This window comes from Stegostoma tigrinum, chromosome 10 (genome assembly GCF_030684315.1).
Source record: "Stegostoma tigrinum isolate sSteTig4 chromosome 10, sSteTig4.hap1, whole genome shotgun sequence".
NCBI classification, from domain to species: Eukaryota; Metazoa; Chordata; class Chondrichthyes; order Orectolobiformes; family Stegostomatidae; genus Stegostoma; species Stegostoma tigrinum.
This window is the reverse complement of record NC_081363.1, coordinates 2029246-2048956: the sequence shown is the minus strand read 5'-3', so window position 1 is coordinate 2048956 and position 19711 is coordinate 2029246. Positions and strand designations below refer to the sequence as shown.

At 47.9% G+C, this 19711-nt stretch overlaps 1 protein-coding gene across 1 annotated transcript in view; it reads right to left on the bottom strand.

The window, feature by feature from the left end:
- Positions 1–686: 686 nt before the first annotated feature.
- tgfb3 (transforming growth factor, beta 3) overlaps positions 687–19711 on the bottom strand; it is a 53432-nt gene continuing 34407 nt past the window's right edge. The window contains exons 3-7 of the mRNA XM_048538571.2: positions 18530–18659; positions 12236–12340; positions 5999–6191; positions 4591–4744; positions 687–3675 (exon numbers count right to left, since the gene is read on the bottom strand). Coding sequence (XP_048394528.1) covers positions 3517–3675; positions 4591–4744; positions 5999–6191; positions 12236–12340; positions 18530–18659 — 741 coding nt within the window. The 3' untranslated portion in view covers positions 687–3516. The remainder of the gene's footprint in view (positions 3676–4590; positions 4745–5998; positions 6192–12235; positions 12341–18529; positions 18660–19711) is intronic.

Here is a 19711-nt window from a genome sequence, read left to right as displayed (position 1 = left end):
CCCTGCCAATGATGATCACAATTCCAAGAAAATATTTTAAAAATGAACATTTCCTTTTACTCAAGGCATGGTGTCCTGGAGCTGTCGCTGAGACACATGAGCTATACAATAATACACAAGAATAAATTGCTCCCTTTTGCATTGCTGCACAAAGACTGACAAAGGTCATACAGTGCCTGCCCAGTTTAATGGAAGAAAAGACTTGGTCGGATATGGAGAGATTTGGGGAGAGGAGTAACAAGCAGACACACTGAGCACAGCGGGGAGCTGAAACCTTGTGAGGGGAGCTGGTTATGTTTGGAGTCAAACCCTTGGAAACAAAGAGATGCAGATGTAACCGGAGAAATAAGTGGGGGTATTGAAGAATAGGAAGCAGTGATGTCATGGTAAAGTACTAAACCAAAGACCCAGGATAAAGGGTCTGGGGACATTGGTTCGAACCATGTCAGATGTTGAAACTCAAATTCACTAAAAAGAACATCTGGAATTAAAAGCTGGCAATCCTGCAAACATTGCAGCAGAAACCCATCTGGTTCACTAATCTCAAGATAATAAAATGTGAGGCTGGATGAACACAGCAGGCCAAGCAGTATCTCAGGAGCACAAAAGCTGACGTTTCGGGCCTAGACCCTTCATCAGAGACTCCTGTGCTCCTGAGATGCTGCTTGGCCTGCTGTGTTCATCCAGCCTCACATTTTATTATCTTGGAATTCTCCAGCATCTGCAGTTCCCATTATCTCTGGTTCACTAATCTCTCTTAGGGAAAGACGTCATCCATCCTTACCTGGTCTGAAATGAGTAATTGACACTTTCAGATTGTGGAACAAACAGGGATATGAAGCAAACAGTGACCAGCCAGTGACACCAACATCCCAGACAGGAATAAAATGAAATGCATGTTTGGGATGTGAGGACCAGACAACTCTTAATGATCAGGGCACCTTGGAGTGAAAAGGAGAGCATGGATGTGAACTGAGAGACAAGATACTAAAAATGACTGCAGTTATAAATTTAAAATATTCCTGGTAAAACCCTCTGTCACAAGGTAAACATCGACATTGCAATGGGAAGCAGTCACCATTTCCAGTTGGACAATATTCTGACAGGTGATAAAGCTGGTGTTATCTGTAGCTGGAGCCCTTTAAACTGGGACAACACCATGTGGAGCCGGAGGAACACAGCAGGCCAGGCAGCATCAGAGGAGGGTTCTAACCCCAACTTTCCTGCCCCTCTAACACTGCCTGGCCTGCTGTGTTCCTCCAGCTCCACACTGTGTTGTCTCTGAGTCCATCATCTGCAGTTCTTGCTATGTCTTTAAACTGGGACTTGACAAATTAAGGGCTAGTACTGTACAGACAACATTTTAAACAGCCGGAAAACTACATTTCTGATGTGAGGTTCCCTGAAGGTAGCATTATTACTGTCAAACCATCAAGCAGACACCATCCCTGACTCAGATACCTATTCAGACACAGTCATTGTGGTTGCTAATGCCTATATTCCCAACGAGCTCAACACTGAGAATGATTAATGGAATAGACTATCATAGATACATAAGTGTCTCAATGATGGGGAGGACTCCTCTGTGGTTAGTTTCTTAGTGATGGGGAGTACATTCAAATTTATCACCAATACTGTACACCTAATGCAGTCTCACCAGCACCTTGTATAACTGAAGCATAACCTCTCTACTCTTGCTTTCAATCCACCTCATAATAAAACAACATTCCATTAGCTTCCCTGATTCCTTGTTGACCCTACACACTAACACTCTGTGATTGCTGCACTAGGACACCCAGATCTCTCTGCATCGCAAAGATCTGCAACTTTTCTCAGTTTAGATAATATGCTTCTTTTCTATGCTTTCACTAAAATGGACAATTTCACACTTTCCCACAATGTGCGCCATCTGCCAGATCTTTGTCAGTTATTTAACCTCACTCTTCCACACATCTAGGTTTCATCAGCAAATGTAACTCATTCCGTCCTCGGGTCTCTGTAGGTCAGTGACGGGGGAAAGGGGTCTCTGTGCGTCAGTGACGGGGAAAGGGGTCTCTGTGGGTCAGTGATGGGGGAAAGGGGTCTCTGTGGGTCTGTGACGGGGGAAAGGGGTCTCTGTGGGTTAGTGACGGGGGAAGGGAAAGGGGTCTCTGTGGGTCAGTGATGGGGGAAAGGGGATCTCTGTGGGTCAGTGACGAGGGAAAGGGTGTCTCTGTGGGTCAGTGACGGGGGAAAGGGGCTCTCTGTGGGTCAGTGAAGGGGGAAGGGGGTCTCTGTGGGTTAGTGAAGGGGGAAGGGGGTCTCTGTGGGTCAGTGACGGGCGAGGGGAGTTCTCTGTGGGTCAGAGACAGGGGAGGGGAGTTCTCTGTGGATCAGTGATGGGGGAAGGGGTCTCTGTGGGTCAGTGACGGGGGAAAGGGGATCTCTGTGGGTCATTGTCAGGGAAGGGGACTTCTCTGTGGGTCAGTGATGGGGAAGGGGACTTCTCTGTGGGTCAGTGATGGGGGAAGGGGGTCTGTGAGTCAGGAGGTGAGAAAGAGGGTCTCTGTGGGTAAAAGTGTTTGAAGCTGAGTCAATAATTTCAGCAGGTACGGAGCTGGTGATGTGACAGGAAGATGTCACCATTTTCAGCTGGAAGTAAATTTGCCTAGGAACAGAATGTTCCAGAAAGGTCTGTATCATTTCCCAGAAACACCAGCCATGGGCGAGCAAAGCTTTAGTCTCATGTCCCACACATAGACTCCTAGACATTGCAGTCTGAATTAGACCAAAATTATTGGAAGCTCTCTGGAATGTTTGGGATTGTGGCCCATAGTGAGATAGTCCCTCGTGAGCAATGCTGGCCCCTCATGAACAAGACTATCCCTGTGAACACGGCTGGCCCCCTGCGAGCTTTTGAAATTCACCAACAGGGAAACAAGCTTCGACTGGCTACATTCCAACCTGGGGATTAAATCCATGATTCTAACCCTCCCCTTACACCCTACACCCCAGCCCCTCACCAATACCATAACCTCCCTCTCCCAAGACTGCGCACAGCGCAAAAAAAATTACTAAAATCTTTTGAATTCACTTTGAATTCTGTAAATCCACTGGCCTTCGTTTCTCATGATGTGAATCATCCTCAGCCAAAGCTCTCAGATTCCGTCTGTTTGCTGTCCATAAAATCCACCAGGACACAGCTCAAAGACCCATGAGTACAGTGTGATTGGACAGTTGGTCACTCCATCCCACTCTGGTCTGGGGTGATTCAGATTCGAGGTTCTTCCTCAGACGTTTTCCCCCTTTTGTCTTTGTTGAGTTTCTCCTGCCAGTTCAGCCAGGGACCATCCCTCTCCAGCCTGCACCTACAGGACAGTGGCTTTTCAGGTCTCAGGCTGCTCACACGTACGTTACTCAAACAGACCTCAGACACATACACACACAGGTTCCTTGTACACATACACCCCTATCCCTTGCGCACCTAAACATGCAAACCTCACCACCCAGCTGCACTGACACACAACGTAAGGGATCTCAGCTACATTTACACGACTTGACAATCATGTTGGACAGCTGTTCCACTTTGGGTGTTCGACCGACATAGTACAGGATGGTAAGAGGCTCGAGGTCCTGAGGAGCACAGCATGGGGTCGCTGATGCTTCTGGGTTTAATGTGTTGTACAGTCCCAGAACCTACAATGAATAAGAAACAACATGAAACACCAATGACTGTCTCCAAGAAAAGAGAATCTTATCATCACTCTTTGAAACTCATTCACATCACCATCCTTGAAAATGCCCCGATTAATATCCTCGAGGCTACAAGGCACAAGTCAGGAGTGTGATGGAATACTCTCAACTTGCCTGGATGGGTGCAGCTCCACCAAGAAGCTTGACGCCATCCAGGACAAAGCAATTGCTTGATTGGCACCACATCCACAAACATCCCACTCCCTCCACCACCGACGCTCAGTAGCTGCAATGTGTACCATCTACAAGACGCACTGCAGAAATTCACCAAAGATCCTCAGGCAGCACCTTCCAAACCCACAACCAATTCCATCTGGAAGGACAAGGGCAGCAGATACATGGGAACACCACCCTCTCAAGTTCCCCTTCAACCCACTCACCATCCTGACTTGGAAATATATCACCGTTCCTTCAGTGTTGTTGGGTCAAAATCCTGGAATTCCCCCCTAAGGGCATTGTGGGGATTTCTGTGGTCAATATCCAACTCACCCAGTCCAATACCCCACTCACCCAGTCCAATACCCCACTCACCCAGTCCAATACCCCACTCGCCCCCCCAGTCCAATACCCCACTCACCCAGTCCAATACCCCACTCACTCATTATCCTACTTCCATTATCCTATTTCCCTACTTCAACTGCATATTGCTATGATTTACAACTCAGCTCTCAGGAACGTGGAGAAGCATCACTGAATGTAGGAGTAACCAGGAAATGGGAGAGGAAATAACAGCACTGTTATAGTGCAGAAGGAAACCATTTGGGCCCACTCTCCCAGTGCAGCTGAATGTTGAATGGAAATTGTAAGTGTGGGTGAATACAACTCACTGTGTTTGACAGGTAAGGGAGAACATCCTACCGTGCTGTGCTGGGTATCGGTGCTGCGTAGATACGGGCAGGGACCTGCACAGAAATTTGCATAGTATCCTTTGGGTTCATGTATCCATTTCCACCTGAGGTCCTGCCTGAAGTCGATATAGAGAGGTCGCACACAACAATTATCTTCATCATTCCTGACAAAAACAAAAATAATCAGCCCTCCAATTCTTTGCAGCATGTTTCAGTGTTAATGAGCTGTTGAAGAGGTGTGGTGCAGTGTCCCTGCCTTTGAACCAGGAACCCCAGTCTTCAGCGAGCACTCATTGGCTGGTGTGGGTCTGAGTGCTCCCAGCAGTACTGAGCTCCAAACCCAGTCTGTGGCCATTGCTTCAGGAGCTCAGTGGGTCAGTATTTGAGTATTCGAACAGGATTGTCACAGAGTGGGAGATCATTCTCTGTGTGAGCCTTCTGGGATGCAGATTGCCACCGCTGAGGCCAGCATTTATTGCCCATCCCTAAGAGGCCCAAAGTGAGTGGTGTCTTCAGTCACTTTGCTGTGGATCTGGAGTCACATGAAGGCCAGACAGGGGAAGGAAGGCAGATTTCTTTCCAACAACAACTGGGAGAGCTTGAGTTTGCCATTAGCTTCAAAATGCAGGTTTATAAAACGAGTCTGTGCGTAGGCTTTTGCCACAGCAGCATTCCAGTCCTGATTCTCATTGTACGAGTCTGGCCCAGTGCCGACTGACCAGTAACATGCAGGAATTGGTGAGCACTGGCAATATCACCACATTTACAATCCAGCCTCAGGGTGTGGGGACATGGCTTCAAACCCCCACCCTACCCCCACAACCATTATCATCATCCTGCAAATGCATGGATACCTTGATAGGGAAGGAGTGTGGGATGCTGTTTGGAATTGAAGGGATAAACAGCCTGCTTTTACACTGTAGGGATTCAATGATTCAATGAAATACAACACACACCTAATCATTCCAGTCTATTCACACTGTGTGAGACTTCCTTCACAAACAAATCAATTATTCAGACATAATTTCCCTCCGACAGTGCGGCGCTCTCTCAGCACTGACCCTCCGACAGTGCGGTGCGCCCTCAGCACTGACCCTCCGACAGTGCGGGACTCCCTCAGCACCGACCCTCCGACAGTGCGGGACTCCCTCAGCACTGACCCTCCGACAGTGCGGTGCGCCCTCAGCACTGATCCTCCGACAGTGCGGCGTTCTCTCAGCGCTGACCCTCCGACAAAGCTTCCTTCCTGTCTTTCAGCCAGTTTTGTCTCCACGTGGCTACTGCTGTTTTCAAACCATGAGCCAAAACTGTCCTCCGAGTGGTTCAAGTCGTACTACCACGATTTAACCCATGAGGTGACCTCCTGATACTTGGTTGGAGTGTTTGGGTGAATGAATGAGCGTTTCATGGTGAAGTACCTGAAGCAATAAGCTGTGTCCAGTGCCCGTTTCTTGCGGTGGCTGTGTTGCTGCTTGTTGTCCATACGGTGTGGGGGCAGCACCATGAGGATCAGGTGGGGGTTTGTCGGACCCATGTGCACCAGCTTTGGCTCCTTCCGTTTGGTCAGTCTGCCCAGATCCGCACTGTCTGCGAATTCATAGTCATCAATCCCTGCACAGGGAACAACAATAGGCATATTTGTGAGAGAAGCTTCTAGAAGACAGAGCCATTCAGCCTGCTAGCTCTCCCCTGGAGGGGTGAATCCTGCAGCTCATCCTTTGCCCCATCATCTTGCAAATTTCTTCTGTTCAGTTACAGTCCTGTGCTTTTCTGGGAGTATACTTCCCGCTGCCTGCGGAAGCAGCTAACATCATCAAAGACCCCTTCACCCTGGTTCTACTCTCTTCCACCCTCTTCTGTTGGGCAGAAGATGCAAGAAGTTTGAAAATACATACCATAGGACATAGAACATTACCCTCGATATTGTGCCGACCTGTCATACCGATCTCAAACCCATCTAACCTACACTATTCCATGTCCGTCCATACGCTTGTCCAATGACGACTTAAATGTACCTAAAGTTGGCAAATCTACTACCGTTGCAGGCAAAGCATTCCATTCCCTTACTACTCTCTGAGTAAAGAAACTACCTCTGACATCTGTCCTATATCTTTCACCCCTCAATTTAAAGCTATGCCCCCTCATGCTCACCGTCACCATCCCAGGAAAAAGGCTCTCCCTATCCACCCTATCTAACCCTCTGATTATTTTATATGTTTCAATTAAGTCACCTCTCAACCTTCTTCTCTCTAATGAAAACAGCCTCAAGTCCCTCAGCCTTTCCTCGTAAGACCTTCCCTCCTTACCAGGCAACATCCTAAATAATCTCCTCTGCACCCTTTCCAAAGCTTCCACATCCTTCTTATAATGCGGTGACCAGAACTGTACACAATACTCCAAGTGCGGCCGCACCAGAGTTTTGTACAGCTTCACCATAACCTCTTGGTTCCGGAACTCGATCCCTCTATTAATAAGAGCTAAAACACTGTATGCCTTCTTAACAGGCCTGTCAACCTGGGTGGTAACTTTCAAGGATCTGTGTACATGGACACCAAGATCTCTCTGCTCATCTACACTACTAAGAATCTTACCATTAGCCCTGTACTTTGCCTTCTGGTTACTCCTACCAAAGTGCATCACCTCACACTTGTCCACATTAAACTCCATTTGCCACCTCTCAGCCCAGCTCTGCAGCTTATCTATGTCTCTCTGCAACCTACAGCATCCTTCGTCACTATCCACAACTCCACCGACTTTAGTGTCGTCTGCAAATTTACTAACCCATCCTTCTACACCCTCATCCAGGTCATTTATAAAAATGACAAACAGCAGTGGACCCAACACCGACCCTTGCGGTACACCACTAGTAACTGGTCTCCAGGATGAACATTTCCCATCAACTACCACCCTCTGTCTTCTTTCAGCAAGCCAATTTCCAATCCAAACTGCTATATCTCCCACAATCCCATTCCTCCGCATTTTGTACAATAGCCTATTGTGGGGAACCTTATCGAACGCCTTGCTGAAATCCACATACACCACATCAAACGGTTTACTCTCATCTACCTGTTTGGTCACCTTCTGAAAGAACTCAATAAGGTTTGTGAGGCACGACCTACCCTTCACAAAACCGTGCTGACTATCCGGAATCAATTTATTCTTTTCTGGATGATTATAAATCCTATCCCTTATAACGTTTTCCAACACTTTACCAACAACTGAGGTAAGGCTCACTGGTCTATAATTACCAGGGTTGTCTCTACTCCCCTTCTTGAACAGGGGAACCACATTTGCTATCCTCCAGTCATCTGGCACTATTCCTGTAGACAATGATGTGTTAAAGATCAATGCCAAAGGCTCGGCAATCTCCTCCCTGACTTCCCAGAGGATCCGAGGTATATCCCATCCGGCCCAGGGGACTTATCTATCTTCACACTCTGTAGGATTTCTAATACCTCTTGCTTGTGAACCTCAATCCCACCTAGTCTAGTAGCCTGCATCTCAGTATTCTCCTCGACAACATTGTCGTTTTCTAGAGTGAATGAGTGAATACTGTTGAAAAAATACTAACAGATTTAAGAACAGTTACCCCACCTGCTGTTATCAGACTAATGAACAGGCCTCTCATATATTAAAGTTAATTTTTCTCTGAACCTTCTCTTTAGCTGTAACTCTATATTCCACATTCTGTTCTATTACCCTGATGTAAAGAAAGAAGCAAAGAAACCTACAGCACAGGAACAGGCCCTTCGGCCGTCCAAGCCTGCGCCGACGAGATCCTCTGTCTAACCTGTCATCTATTTTCTAACAGTCTGTGTCCCCCTGCTCCCCGCCCATCCATGTACCTGTCCAAATATATCTTAAAAGACGCTAACGTGTCTGCGTCTACCGCCTCCGCTGGTACTTAGGGAGGTGTGACTTGTCTGGATAGCATGTAAAACAATACTTTTTATGCTGTCTTGGTACATGTGACAATAATAAATCAAATCAATGAATCCCTCTGCCCCAGTATTGACCAGATCCAGCAGGTCCCTCTCAGGGGGTGAAAAGGGTCTGTCTTTTTTACTCTCTGTCTTTCACTCATTATTTTAAGATCTCTGACGTGTGCTTTATAACCTACACTAACTCACGGCAGGCCTAACCAGAGATTTGTGGTTGGTTGGCTCGCTGAGCTGGTTTGTTGTTCCGCGGACGTTACATTACCGTGCTGGGTAACATCCTCATTGCAGCCTCCGATGAAGCATCGGTGTGTTTCCTCGCCTGGTTTTTAAACTCTGGGGTCCGTTGCGATGGATTGCCTCACTTCCGGGTTTCCTCCCTAGTGGAATGTATCTGGGGTCGAGTTCAATGTATTTGTTGATGGCTTTCTTTGTGGAGTAACAGGCTTCTAGGAATTCCCATGCCTGTCTCTGCTTTGCTTGTCCCAGGATTTTGGTGTTGTCCCAGTCTAAGCAGAGACAATCACGGGAATTCCTCCACTGGGGAGGAAACCCGGAAGGGAGGCAATCCATCGCAACAGACCCCAGAGTTTAAAAACCAGGCGAGAAAACACACTGACGCTTCATCAGAGGCTGCACTGAGGATGTTACCCAGCACGGTAACGAAACATGTGCGGAACAATGAACCAGCTCGGCGAACCAGCCAACCACAACACCCACAAGCCAAGCTACAAATCTCCACCAAAACCTTAGTAACTGGAGATTTATTAAAGTTTACAAATTGCTCCTTTATTTCGATATTTGATGACAAAATAAGGAGATGGTGAAGAGGTGGTGAATCAGGCAGAACCTGTCCACTATGTGTGTGATTGGAAATGGTTCTAGAGAGATGTTCAAGCTGAGTGAACAAATACTTTGGATCTGTGTTCAGCAAGGAGGGCACAAATAAGCTTCAGGAAATGTTAAGGGACAGAGGGGTCAAGTTGAAGGAGGAATTGAAGGAAATCCTTATCAGTGAGGATATGGTATTGGGGAAATTGATGGGATTCCAACCCAATTAGTCCTTAGGGCCTGATGTTCTGCATCCCAGAGTACATAAGGAAGTGACCCTAGAAACAGCAGATGTATTGGTGATGATTTTTCAGCATTTTGTAGACTCTGGAAGAGTTCCAATGGACTGGAGGGTAGCTAATGTAACTCCACTCTTTAAAAAAGGAGGGAGAGAGAAAATGGGTAATTATAGCCGGGTTTGCCTGGCATCGGTGGTGGGGAAAATGCTGGAGTCAATCATGAACGGTGTAATAACTGAGCCTTTGAAAAACAGTAACAGAATCGATCCTGGTCAGCCTGGATTCACTAAAGGGAAATCATGCTTGACAAATCTTCTGGAATTTTCTCAGGATGTGACCAGTAGAATGGGCAAGGGTGAATCAGTAGATTTTGTGTATCTGGACTTTCAAAAGCTTTTGACAAAGTTCCACACGAGAGATTAGTGAGGAAAATTAAACTCATGGTATTGGAGGCAATGTATTGACAGGGATAGAGAACTGGTTGGCGGACAGGAAGCAGAGAGGTGGAATAAATGGGTCTTAGTGACAAATGCGATGCTGCAGGGTTCACTGCCGGGACCCCAGCTGCTCACAATATACATGAACAACTTGGACGAAGGAACTGAATGTACAGATGATACTAAGCTGGGTGGCAGCGTGTGCTGTGAGGACGATGCTAAGAGGCTGCAGGGTGAGGGGGCAAATATTGGGCAAATGTAATATAATGTGGATAAAAGTGGATAACCTCACATTGGTCACAAAAACAGGAAGGCAGATTATTGTCTGAATGGTGGCGCTTTAGGAAAAGGTGAGGCGCAATGAGACCTGTGTGTCATGGTGGAACAGTTGCTGAAGGTTGGCATGCAGGTGCAGAAGGCAGTGAGGAAAGCTAATAGCATTCTGGTCTTCATTGCGAGAGGATTTAATTATCAGAGTAAGGATGTCTTGCTGCAGTTATACAGGGCCTGGTGAGTATGGCCTGCAGTTTTGGTCTCCTATTCTGAGGAAGGATGTTCTTGTTATTGAGGGTCCAGTGAAGATTCACCAGACTGATTCCTGGGATAGCAGGACTGACATCAGAGGAAAGACTGGATCAACGGGGCTTGCACTCGCTGGAATTTAGAAGAATAGGGTGATCTCACAGAATCGTAGAAAATCCTGAAGGGACGGCACTGGCTAGATGCGGGAAGAATATTCCCAATGTTGGGGAAGTCCAGAGCTACGGAGTCACAGTCTGAGAATAAGGGGTAAGCCATTCAGGACTGAGATAAGGAAGAATGTCTTCACTCAGAGAGTTGTGAACCTGTGGAACACTCTCCCATTGGAAGCTGTTGGAACCAGTTCATTAGATATATTCAAGAGGGAGCTGGATGTGGCCCTTGTGGCTGAAGGGATTCAAGGGGTTTGGGGAGAGGGTGGGAATGGGACACTGTGATTGCATGGTCAGCCGAGATCTTATTGGATGGTGGTAAAGGCTTGAAGGACTGAATGGCCTACACCTGCACCTATCCCCTATGTTTACAGGAGTGTCTCAGTCCTCATGAGAGGGAAAGGCAACTTCTGCACAGTCTGACAATAGGAGAGGAACTGGACTCAGGGTTATTGTGTGTTCAGGAGGGACAGACTGGGACACCATTCTTGCGTGATAATATTACTACAGAACATAGAACATTACAGCACAGTACAGGGCCTTCGGCCCTCGATGTTGTGCCGACCTGTCATACCGATCTGAAGCCCATCTAACCTACACTATTCCATGTATGTCCATATGCTTGTCCATTTTTTTTTTCATTTTTTTTCTTTTTGACAATGACGAGTTAAAGATCAATGCCAAAGGCTCGGCAATCTCCTCCCTGGCTTCTCAGAGGATCCGAGCATAAATCCCATCCAGCCTAGGGGACTTATCTATCTTCACCCTCTGTAGGATTTCTAATACCTCTTCCTTGTGAACCTCAATCCCACCTAGTCTAGTAGCCTGTATCTCAGTATTCTCCTCGGCAACATTGTCGTTTTCTAGAGTGAATACTGTTGAAAAATATTCACTGTTCTAATTACAGTTCTTCTCTCCTTTCCTCTATCCACAGGAGGGTGTGGAATTCCTAAAATATCCAAAGGAGAACTTCTTTCATCAGTGTGGGTCTGCTCTTATGAGGTTATCAGCTCATTAACCATGAATCAATATTCTTCCTGCTGCCTCTACAAGCATTTCAAAATGCCTCCGTTAGGGTTTCCTTTCAGTCTGGCCTGCCATGGGGATACTACACGATCAGCCTGAGCCTGAAACCACACTATTTAGGAAGGACATGGCAGCCTTGGGGAGAAAGTACAACCACCGTCACTCCGCATCCCTCAATCTCACCGTCACTCCGCATCCCTCAATCTCACCGTCACTCCGCATCCCTCAATCTCACCGTCATTCACTCAATCTCACCATCGCTCCTTCCCCGCTGACCCACCATCACGCTATATCAATCAATTCCAATATCATTCAGTTTCTCCGAATCTCACATCACTCCATATTCATCAATCCTACCTTCACTGGATGTCTCTTAAATCTGGGACAACTGATGGAGATGGTGGTAACTGGAGATGAGCCTGACGAAGTGAATGGTGGCCGATTTGCACACAGAGAGTGATCGATGCAGAAGTTAAACCCCCAGTTTCTTACCCTTGAACTTGACATCCAGGACCTCTTGTTCATTGGAGATGACACCGTTGGCATGGAAGGTGTGACACGGGCAGTGAACGCTAATCTCCAAACCGAGATTCGTATCTGTAACAAACAGCCTGTTAGTATACAAAATGGACAAAAAATAATTCAAAGGTGGAACAGAAAACAGCTCAGGCTAAACACAACTGTGCATGACCCAATATAATGTTCAGCTCAGGACAGTGACACCCTCCCAACATTGTCTCAGCCTGTTCCTGCCCCACCAAACTCATCTCCACCTATCTGGACTCCGTTTTCTCCCCCTTGGTCTGGGAACTCACTACCTACATCCGTGACACCACCCACGCCCTCCACCTCCTCCAGAACTTCCAATTCCCTGGCCCCCAACACCTCATTTTCACCATGGACGTCCAGTCCGTATACACCTGTATTCCACATGCAGATGGCCTCAAAGCCCTCCGCTTCTTCCTGTCCCGCAGGCCCAACCAGTCCCCCTCCACCGACACCCTCATCCGCCTAGCCGAACTCGTCCTCACCCTCAACAACTTCTCTTTCAATTCCTCCCACTTCCTACAGACTAAGGGGGTGGCCATGGGCACCCGCATAGGCCCCAGCTATGCCTGCCTCTTTGTAGGTTACATGGAACAGTCCCTCCTCCGCACCTACACTGGCCCCAAACCCCACCTCTTCCTCCGTTACATTGATGACTGTATCGGCGCCGCCTCTTGCTCCCCAGAGGAGCTCGAACAGTTCATCCACTTTACCAACACCTTCCACCCCAACCTCAAATTCACCTGGGCCATCTCCAACACATCCCTCACCTTCCTGGACTTCTCAGTTTCCATCTCAGGCAACAACCTAGAAACCAATATCCATTTCAAGCCCACTGACTCCCACAGCTACCTAGAATACACCTCCTCCCACCCACCCTCCTGCAAAAATTCCATCCCCTATTCCCAATTCCTCCGCCTCCGCCGCATCTGCTCCCACGATGAGGCATTCCACTCCCGCACATCCCAGATGTCCACGTTCTTCAAGGATTGCAACATTCCCCCCACGGTGGTCGAGAACGCCCTTGACCGCGTCTCCTGCATTTCCTGCAACACATCCCTCATACCCCGCCCCCGCCACAACCGCCCAGAGAGGATCCCCCTCGTTCTCACACACCACCCCACCAACCTCTGGATACAATGCATCATCCTCTGACACTTCCGCCATCTACAATCCGACCCCACCACCCAAGACATTTTTCCATCCCCACCCTTGTCTGCCTTCCGGAGAGACCACTCTCTCCGCGACTCCCTTGTCTGCTCCACACTGCCCTCCAACCCCACCACACCCGGCACCTTCCCCTGCAACCACAGGAAATGCTACACTTGCCCCCACACCTCCTCCCTCACCCCTATCCCAGGCCCCAAGATGACATTCCACATTAAGCAGAGGTTCACCTGCACATCTGCCAATGCGGTATACTGCATCCACTGTACCCGGTGTGGCTCCCTCTACATTGGGGAAACCAAGCGGAGGCTTGGGGACCGCTTTGCAGAACACCTCTGCTCAGTTCGCAATAAACAACTGCACCTCCCAGTCGCAAACCATTTCCACTCCCCCTCCCATTCTCTAGACGACATGTCCATCCTGGGCCTCCTGCAGTGCCACAATGATGCCACCCGTAGGTTGCAGCAACAGCAACTCATATTACGCTTGGGAACCCTGCAGTCCAATGGTATCAAGGTGGATTTCGCCAGCTTCAAAATCTCCCCTCTCCCCACTGCATTCCAAAATCAGCCCAGCTCATCCCTGCCTCCCTAACCTGTTCTTCCTCTCGCCTGTCCCCTCCTCCCACCCCAAGCCGCACCTCCATTTCCTACCTACTAACCTCATACCGCCCCCTTGACCTATCCCCTCCCTACCTCCCCACCTATACTCTCCTGTCCACCTATCTTCTTTTCTCTCCATCTTCGGTCCACCTCCCCCTCTCCCCCTATTGATTCCAGAATCCTCACCCCATCCCCCTCTCTGAAGGGTCTAGTCCCAAAACATCAGCTTTTGTGCTCCTGAGATGCCGCTTGGCCTGCTGTGTTCATCCAGCCTCACATTTTATTATCTCGGATTCTCCAGCATCGGCAGTCCCCATTATCTCTCCCAACTTGCCTGGATATGTGCAACTTCTACACTCACGCAGGGAGCATTCTGACTATCCACTCCATAAAGGCCTGAAATTGAGCTGTGTTTAAAAAGAACTGACCCCAACACACTGCGACTCCCCCCCCACTCTCACTGGGACAGTCTATGTCCCCTGCCCCCCCTCTCACTGGGACAGTCTATGTCCCCTGCCCCCCCTCTCACTGGGACAGTCTATGTACCCTGCCCCATCTCACTGGGACAGTCTATGTTCCCTGGCCCCCCTCTCATTGGGACAGTCTGTTCCCTGCCCCCCTCTTACTGGGGCAGTCTATGTTCCCCGGCCCCCCTCTCACTGGGACAGTCTATGTTCCCCGGCCCCCCCTCTCACTGGGACAGTCTGTGTCCCCTGCCCCCCTCTCACTGGGACAGCCTATAGCTGGCACATTGCTTTTGTCATCTTTCTCTAGATGCTCCCACTGGTTGGTGAGAGACACAAGGTGGCTTTACAAAGAAATCCTCTGACTTATCAGTTAAAAATCACGGTTTACAACAGCTGTTGGATGAAAGATAAACTGGTTTTCTTCAGGTTGACCATCAGTTTTGATAGCAGGGACCAGACAGACCACTCCTGAGCTGGGAACGAATCAAATAATTTTCTCAGTCTGCAACTTGTTCCCTGCTTCAAGCTGCTCAGTTGCATCAGAACCAATCACAGAGTTCTGAGCATGTATACACGTCTCTGCCTCTGACTAAAACCGAAAGAGCTGCGGATGCTGGAAATCAAAAACATTACAGAGATTGTTGGAAAAGCCCAGCAGTTTGGCAGCATTTGCTAAGAGAAATTAGAGTTAATATTTCGCTTTCAGTGACCCTTCCTTTGAACTGAAGGTAGCAAGGAAAACAGAAGATAGGGTGGTAGGAGAGGGTAAGGAGTAAATGATAGGTGGGGGTGGAGCCCAAAGAGAGAGAAGAACTATTGGACAGACTAAGCAGGGTGAATAGCTGCTAATGTGGACTGTTAGTGGCTAACAATGCATAGTGTATTATGTCAGGCTGTGTGATCACAAGGCCTGGTGTGTGGGAATTGGGGTAAAGACGCGGAAGGGCTCAAGCCCTAAAGTTATTGAACTCGACATTGACTCCGGAGGGCTGCAGGGCCCTCAAACAGAAAATGAGGTGATGTTCTTCCAGTTTGTGCTGATATTCACTGGAACACTGCAGCAAGCCTGAGATAAGAGATGTTGACCAGAGAACAGCTGGTGTGTTAAAGTGACAGGCAACTGGAAGCTCACGGTCAAAGTCTTCTCTCCCCAAAAATGACCCATGAGTTCCGAGGAAGGATCCCTGGACCAGAAATGTTAACTCTGATTTCTGTCCACAGATGCAGCCAGACTTGCTGAACTTTTCCAGCAATTTCTGTGTTTGTCTCTGTCATTGATAACTGGTCACTAGTCCCTGGACGAAACAACTTCCTGTTGTCAGTGGAAATTTCAGAAGTAAACTGCTCCCCCTAAATTGCTTCAATCACTGGTTTTAAAACACTTCTTCCTCATTTCAATCCTCAGTTATTAAAAAGACAAAAAGAAAAGAAGACACAGTCCTTACAGAAGTCAGATGAAAAGTCCACTGGACATTCTTTATCCTAGAAGAAGTAAACTTAAAGACAGAAATGTAAGGGTAGCAGGCAGAAGGAACAACTAGAGATCGTCACCTCATCTGGAAGTGTGTGCATCGTGGCTGATCTGACTAACCTGCAACAACCACAACCCTCTGTCTATGTGCCACGTATGACTCCAACCGGCTTAGAGTTTGTCCCCTGATGCCGGTTTTGCCGGGGCTCCTTGATGACACACTCGGCTAATCAAATGCAGCCTCTTTTTGCTCCTTTAGCCAAGCTACAACAGACAAGTACAGTTACAACACTGGCATCTCTCCGACAGTGTGGAAAATTGCCCAGGAGTGTCCTGTACACAAAAAGCAGGACAAATCCAACCCGGCCAATTCCCGCCCCATCAGTCTCCTCTCGACCATCAGTAAAGTGATGGAAGGTGTCAGTAACAGAGCTATCAAGTGGCACCTGCTCAGCAATAACCTGCTCAGTGACGCCCAGTTTGGGTTCCGCCAGGGTCACTCAGCTCCTGACCCCATTACAGCCTCGGTTCACACATGGAGAAAGGAGCAGAATTCCAGAGGTGAGGTGAGAGTGACAGCCCTTAACATCAAGGCTGCATTCAACCAAGTGTGGCATCAAGAAGCCTGAACAAAACTGGAATCAATGGGCATCAGGGGGCAAACCCTCTGGTGTTGGAGTTATACCTGACACATAGGAAGATGGTTATTGGAGGTAAATCATCCCAGCACCAGGACATCTCTGCAGGAGTTCCTGAGGGTAGTGTCCTAGGCCCAACCATCTTCAGCTTCATCCATGACCTTCCCTCCATCATAAGGTCAGAAGTGGGGATGTTCGCCAAAGATTGCGTAATGTTCAGCACCATTCACAACACTGAAGCAGTCCATGTCCAAATGCAACAAGATCTGGATAATATCAGAGCTTAGGCTGACAGGTTGAGTTGCTGACTTGATCTTTGTCTGCACATTCTCTGCAGCTATAACACTATATTTTGCATTCTGTTCTATTACCCTAATATATTTGTAAATTATGGCTTGTCTGGTTAGTGCACAATCAAAACTTTTCACTATATTTCAGTAAATGTGACAATAATAAATCAAGTCAAATGAAGTGATATGAGACGTTGATGCCACACAAATACCAGGCAATGACCATCTCCAATAGAGACAATCTAATCACTGCCCCTTAACATTGAATCCTGCCCCCCCCCCCCCCACCCCGACTATCAACATCCTCAGGGTTTATTATTGACCAGAAACTCATTAACACAGTGACTACATTAACACAGTGACCATATAAACACATTTGCTACAAGAACAGGCCAGAAGCTGGGAATACTGCAGCGAGTAACTCACTTCCTGACTCCTCAAAGCCTGTCCACCATCTACAAGGCACAAGTCAGGAGTGTGATGGAACACTCCCCACTTGCCTGGATGGGTGCAGCCCCAACAACACTCAAGAAGCTCGACACCATCCAGGACAAAGCAGCCGCTTGATTGGCACCACATCCACAAACATCCCACTCCCTCCACCACCGGCACTCAGTCGCAGCAGTGTGTACCATCTACAAGACGCACTGCAGAAACTCACCAAAGATCCTCAGACAGCACCTTCCAGACCCACGACCCACTTCCATCCAGAAGGACAAGGGCAGCAGGTACATGGGAACACCACCCCCTGCAAGTTCCCCTCCCAACCACTCAACACCCTGACTTGCAAATATATCGCTGTTCCTTCAGTGTCGCTGGGTCAAAATCCTAGAATTCCCTCCCTAAGGGCATTGTGGGTCAACCTACAGCACATGGACTGCAGTGGTTCAAGAAGGCAGCTCACCCCCACCTTCTCAAGGGGAGCAACTAGGGATGTGTGATAAACGCTAGCCCAACCAGTGTAACCCACATCCCATGAGTGGCTAACAAACAATCATCATGTGAAGTTGCAGGTGTTGGACTGGGGTGGACAAGGTCAGAAATCTCATGGCTCCAGGTTATAGTCCAACAGGTTTATTAGAAATCACCAGCCTTTAGATCACTGCTCCTTCATCCTGTTGGACCATAACCTGGTGTTGTGTGACTTCTGACTTTAAAAACCAATCCAACGTAGACCTAATATTGTCCATCACAAACACAATACCATCCGACAGAGTCCTCATAGAAAACAACAAAGACCCAACTGAAAGGAAACATCAGAGATAGTAGGAACTGCCGATGCTGGAGAATCTGAGATAAAACAGTGTAGAGCTGGATGCACACAGCAGGTCAAGCAGCATCAGAGGAGCAGGAAGGCTTGATGTTTCAGGTCGGGACCCTTCTTCAGAAAGGAAACATCATCTTGAAATGTCAGCCTTCCTGCTCCTCTGATGCCGCTTGGCCTGCTGTGTTCATCCAGCTTCACACCATGTTATCTCATCATCCAACATAACCTTTGATGTGATACGATATCATCCAACTTCAATTGTCAAGAATAAGGAGAGTGAGGATTTCCTTCGATCATGATTTCTGTTTGATTTGTCAGAATGCTGATGTAACACTCACCTCTGTTAATTAGCCATTCCTTCACACTCTCAGTGACATCAAACGACACCCATTCGCTGATCCCCTTTGTAAGGACCACTTTGCCAGCAATGTATCGCTGTTTGGCAATATGATCATCAGGCTTCAGAATCTGAAACACCAACAGTGAACATTGGCTCAGATTGTTCTTATGAGTGTACTGCTCTTCCATAAACCCCCATGCCCCAACTTCCCTGATCCCTCCCTATGCTGATTTTCCTACTCCTTTCCCTGGGTACTCTAGCCTCAAAGCTGAGTTTTCCTGATTCTTTTACTGGTATATTTTTGGTGCTTCGCAGATTTTTTGATGTGCTCCCAAACATCCCTGCACCCCACCCCCACCCCCACCAGTTCCATTTTCATTTCCTTTCTCTAGTTTCCTGGCCTGTCTACTGGGTGCCTTTATTTCCCCTCACCACAATATTTTCCAGCCCTTCCTAGTTTCTGGTTCCTTTCCCCACTTCATTGAGTTGCTCCCTCAGTTACCTGATCCTTAGGTCAAATGTTTCATTGGCTGTTCCTCAGCTTGGTCAGATTTACTGGTTCTGGGTATGGATACTGGACCTAATGCCATTCTCAGCAGACCTCAGCGATAACAGACCGAAACCTGGGATAGTGACCTCCTCCTGACCCAGGTTACTTACACAAAACAGATGAAAGCTGGAGCCAGTACAAGAGCATCAAACTCCTCAGAAAAATCTTCAGAAGCATGCTCAAGATGTTGGTGCCCAGTGTGCAACTAGGGGGTCTTTTGGAGCAAACAATGAGTTGAACCCACAAGAACCCGTGTTAGTTTCCCTGTTGACTAGTTTATTTGGTAAGTTTGGTAAGGTCACTATCTGTGCTGAGTTGGGTTGTCATCAAGGCGTTTAACAAGCCATAATGAACGTTAGCTGGAAACGCGCTGCTGTCTCATGAGAAATTTGCCACACCACTTGATAAACGGCTACAAGATGTGGCAAGATGATCTCAATATTGAGATAGGACTTACTGACCACCTTGCTGATTTTATCACCTACACCACCACTGCCCAGAGCCTGGGAAGATCCCAATCAGGGGTTAGTTGTAATCACTGGATCCAGACGTTACTTTCCCAACACTGAAGCCTGGCTACTGTCGCCATTTCAGAAACAGTTCATTCGGCTCTCCACCAACAGTCACTTT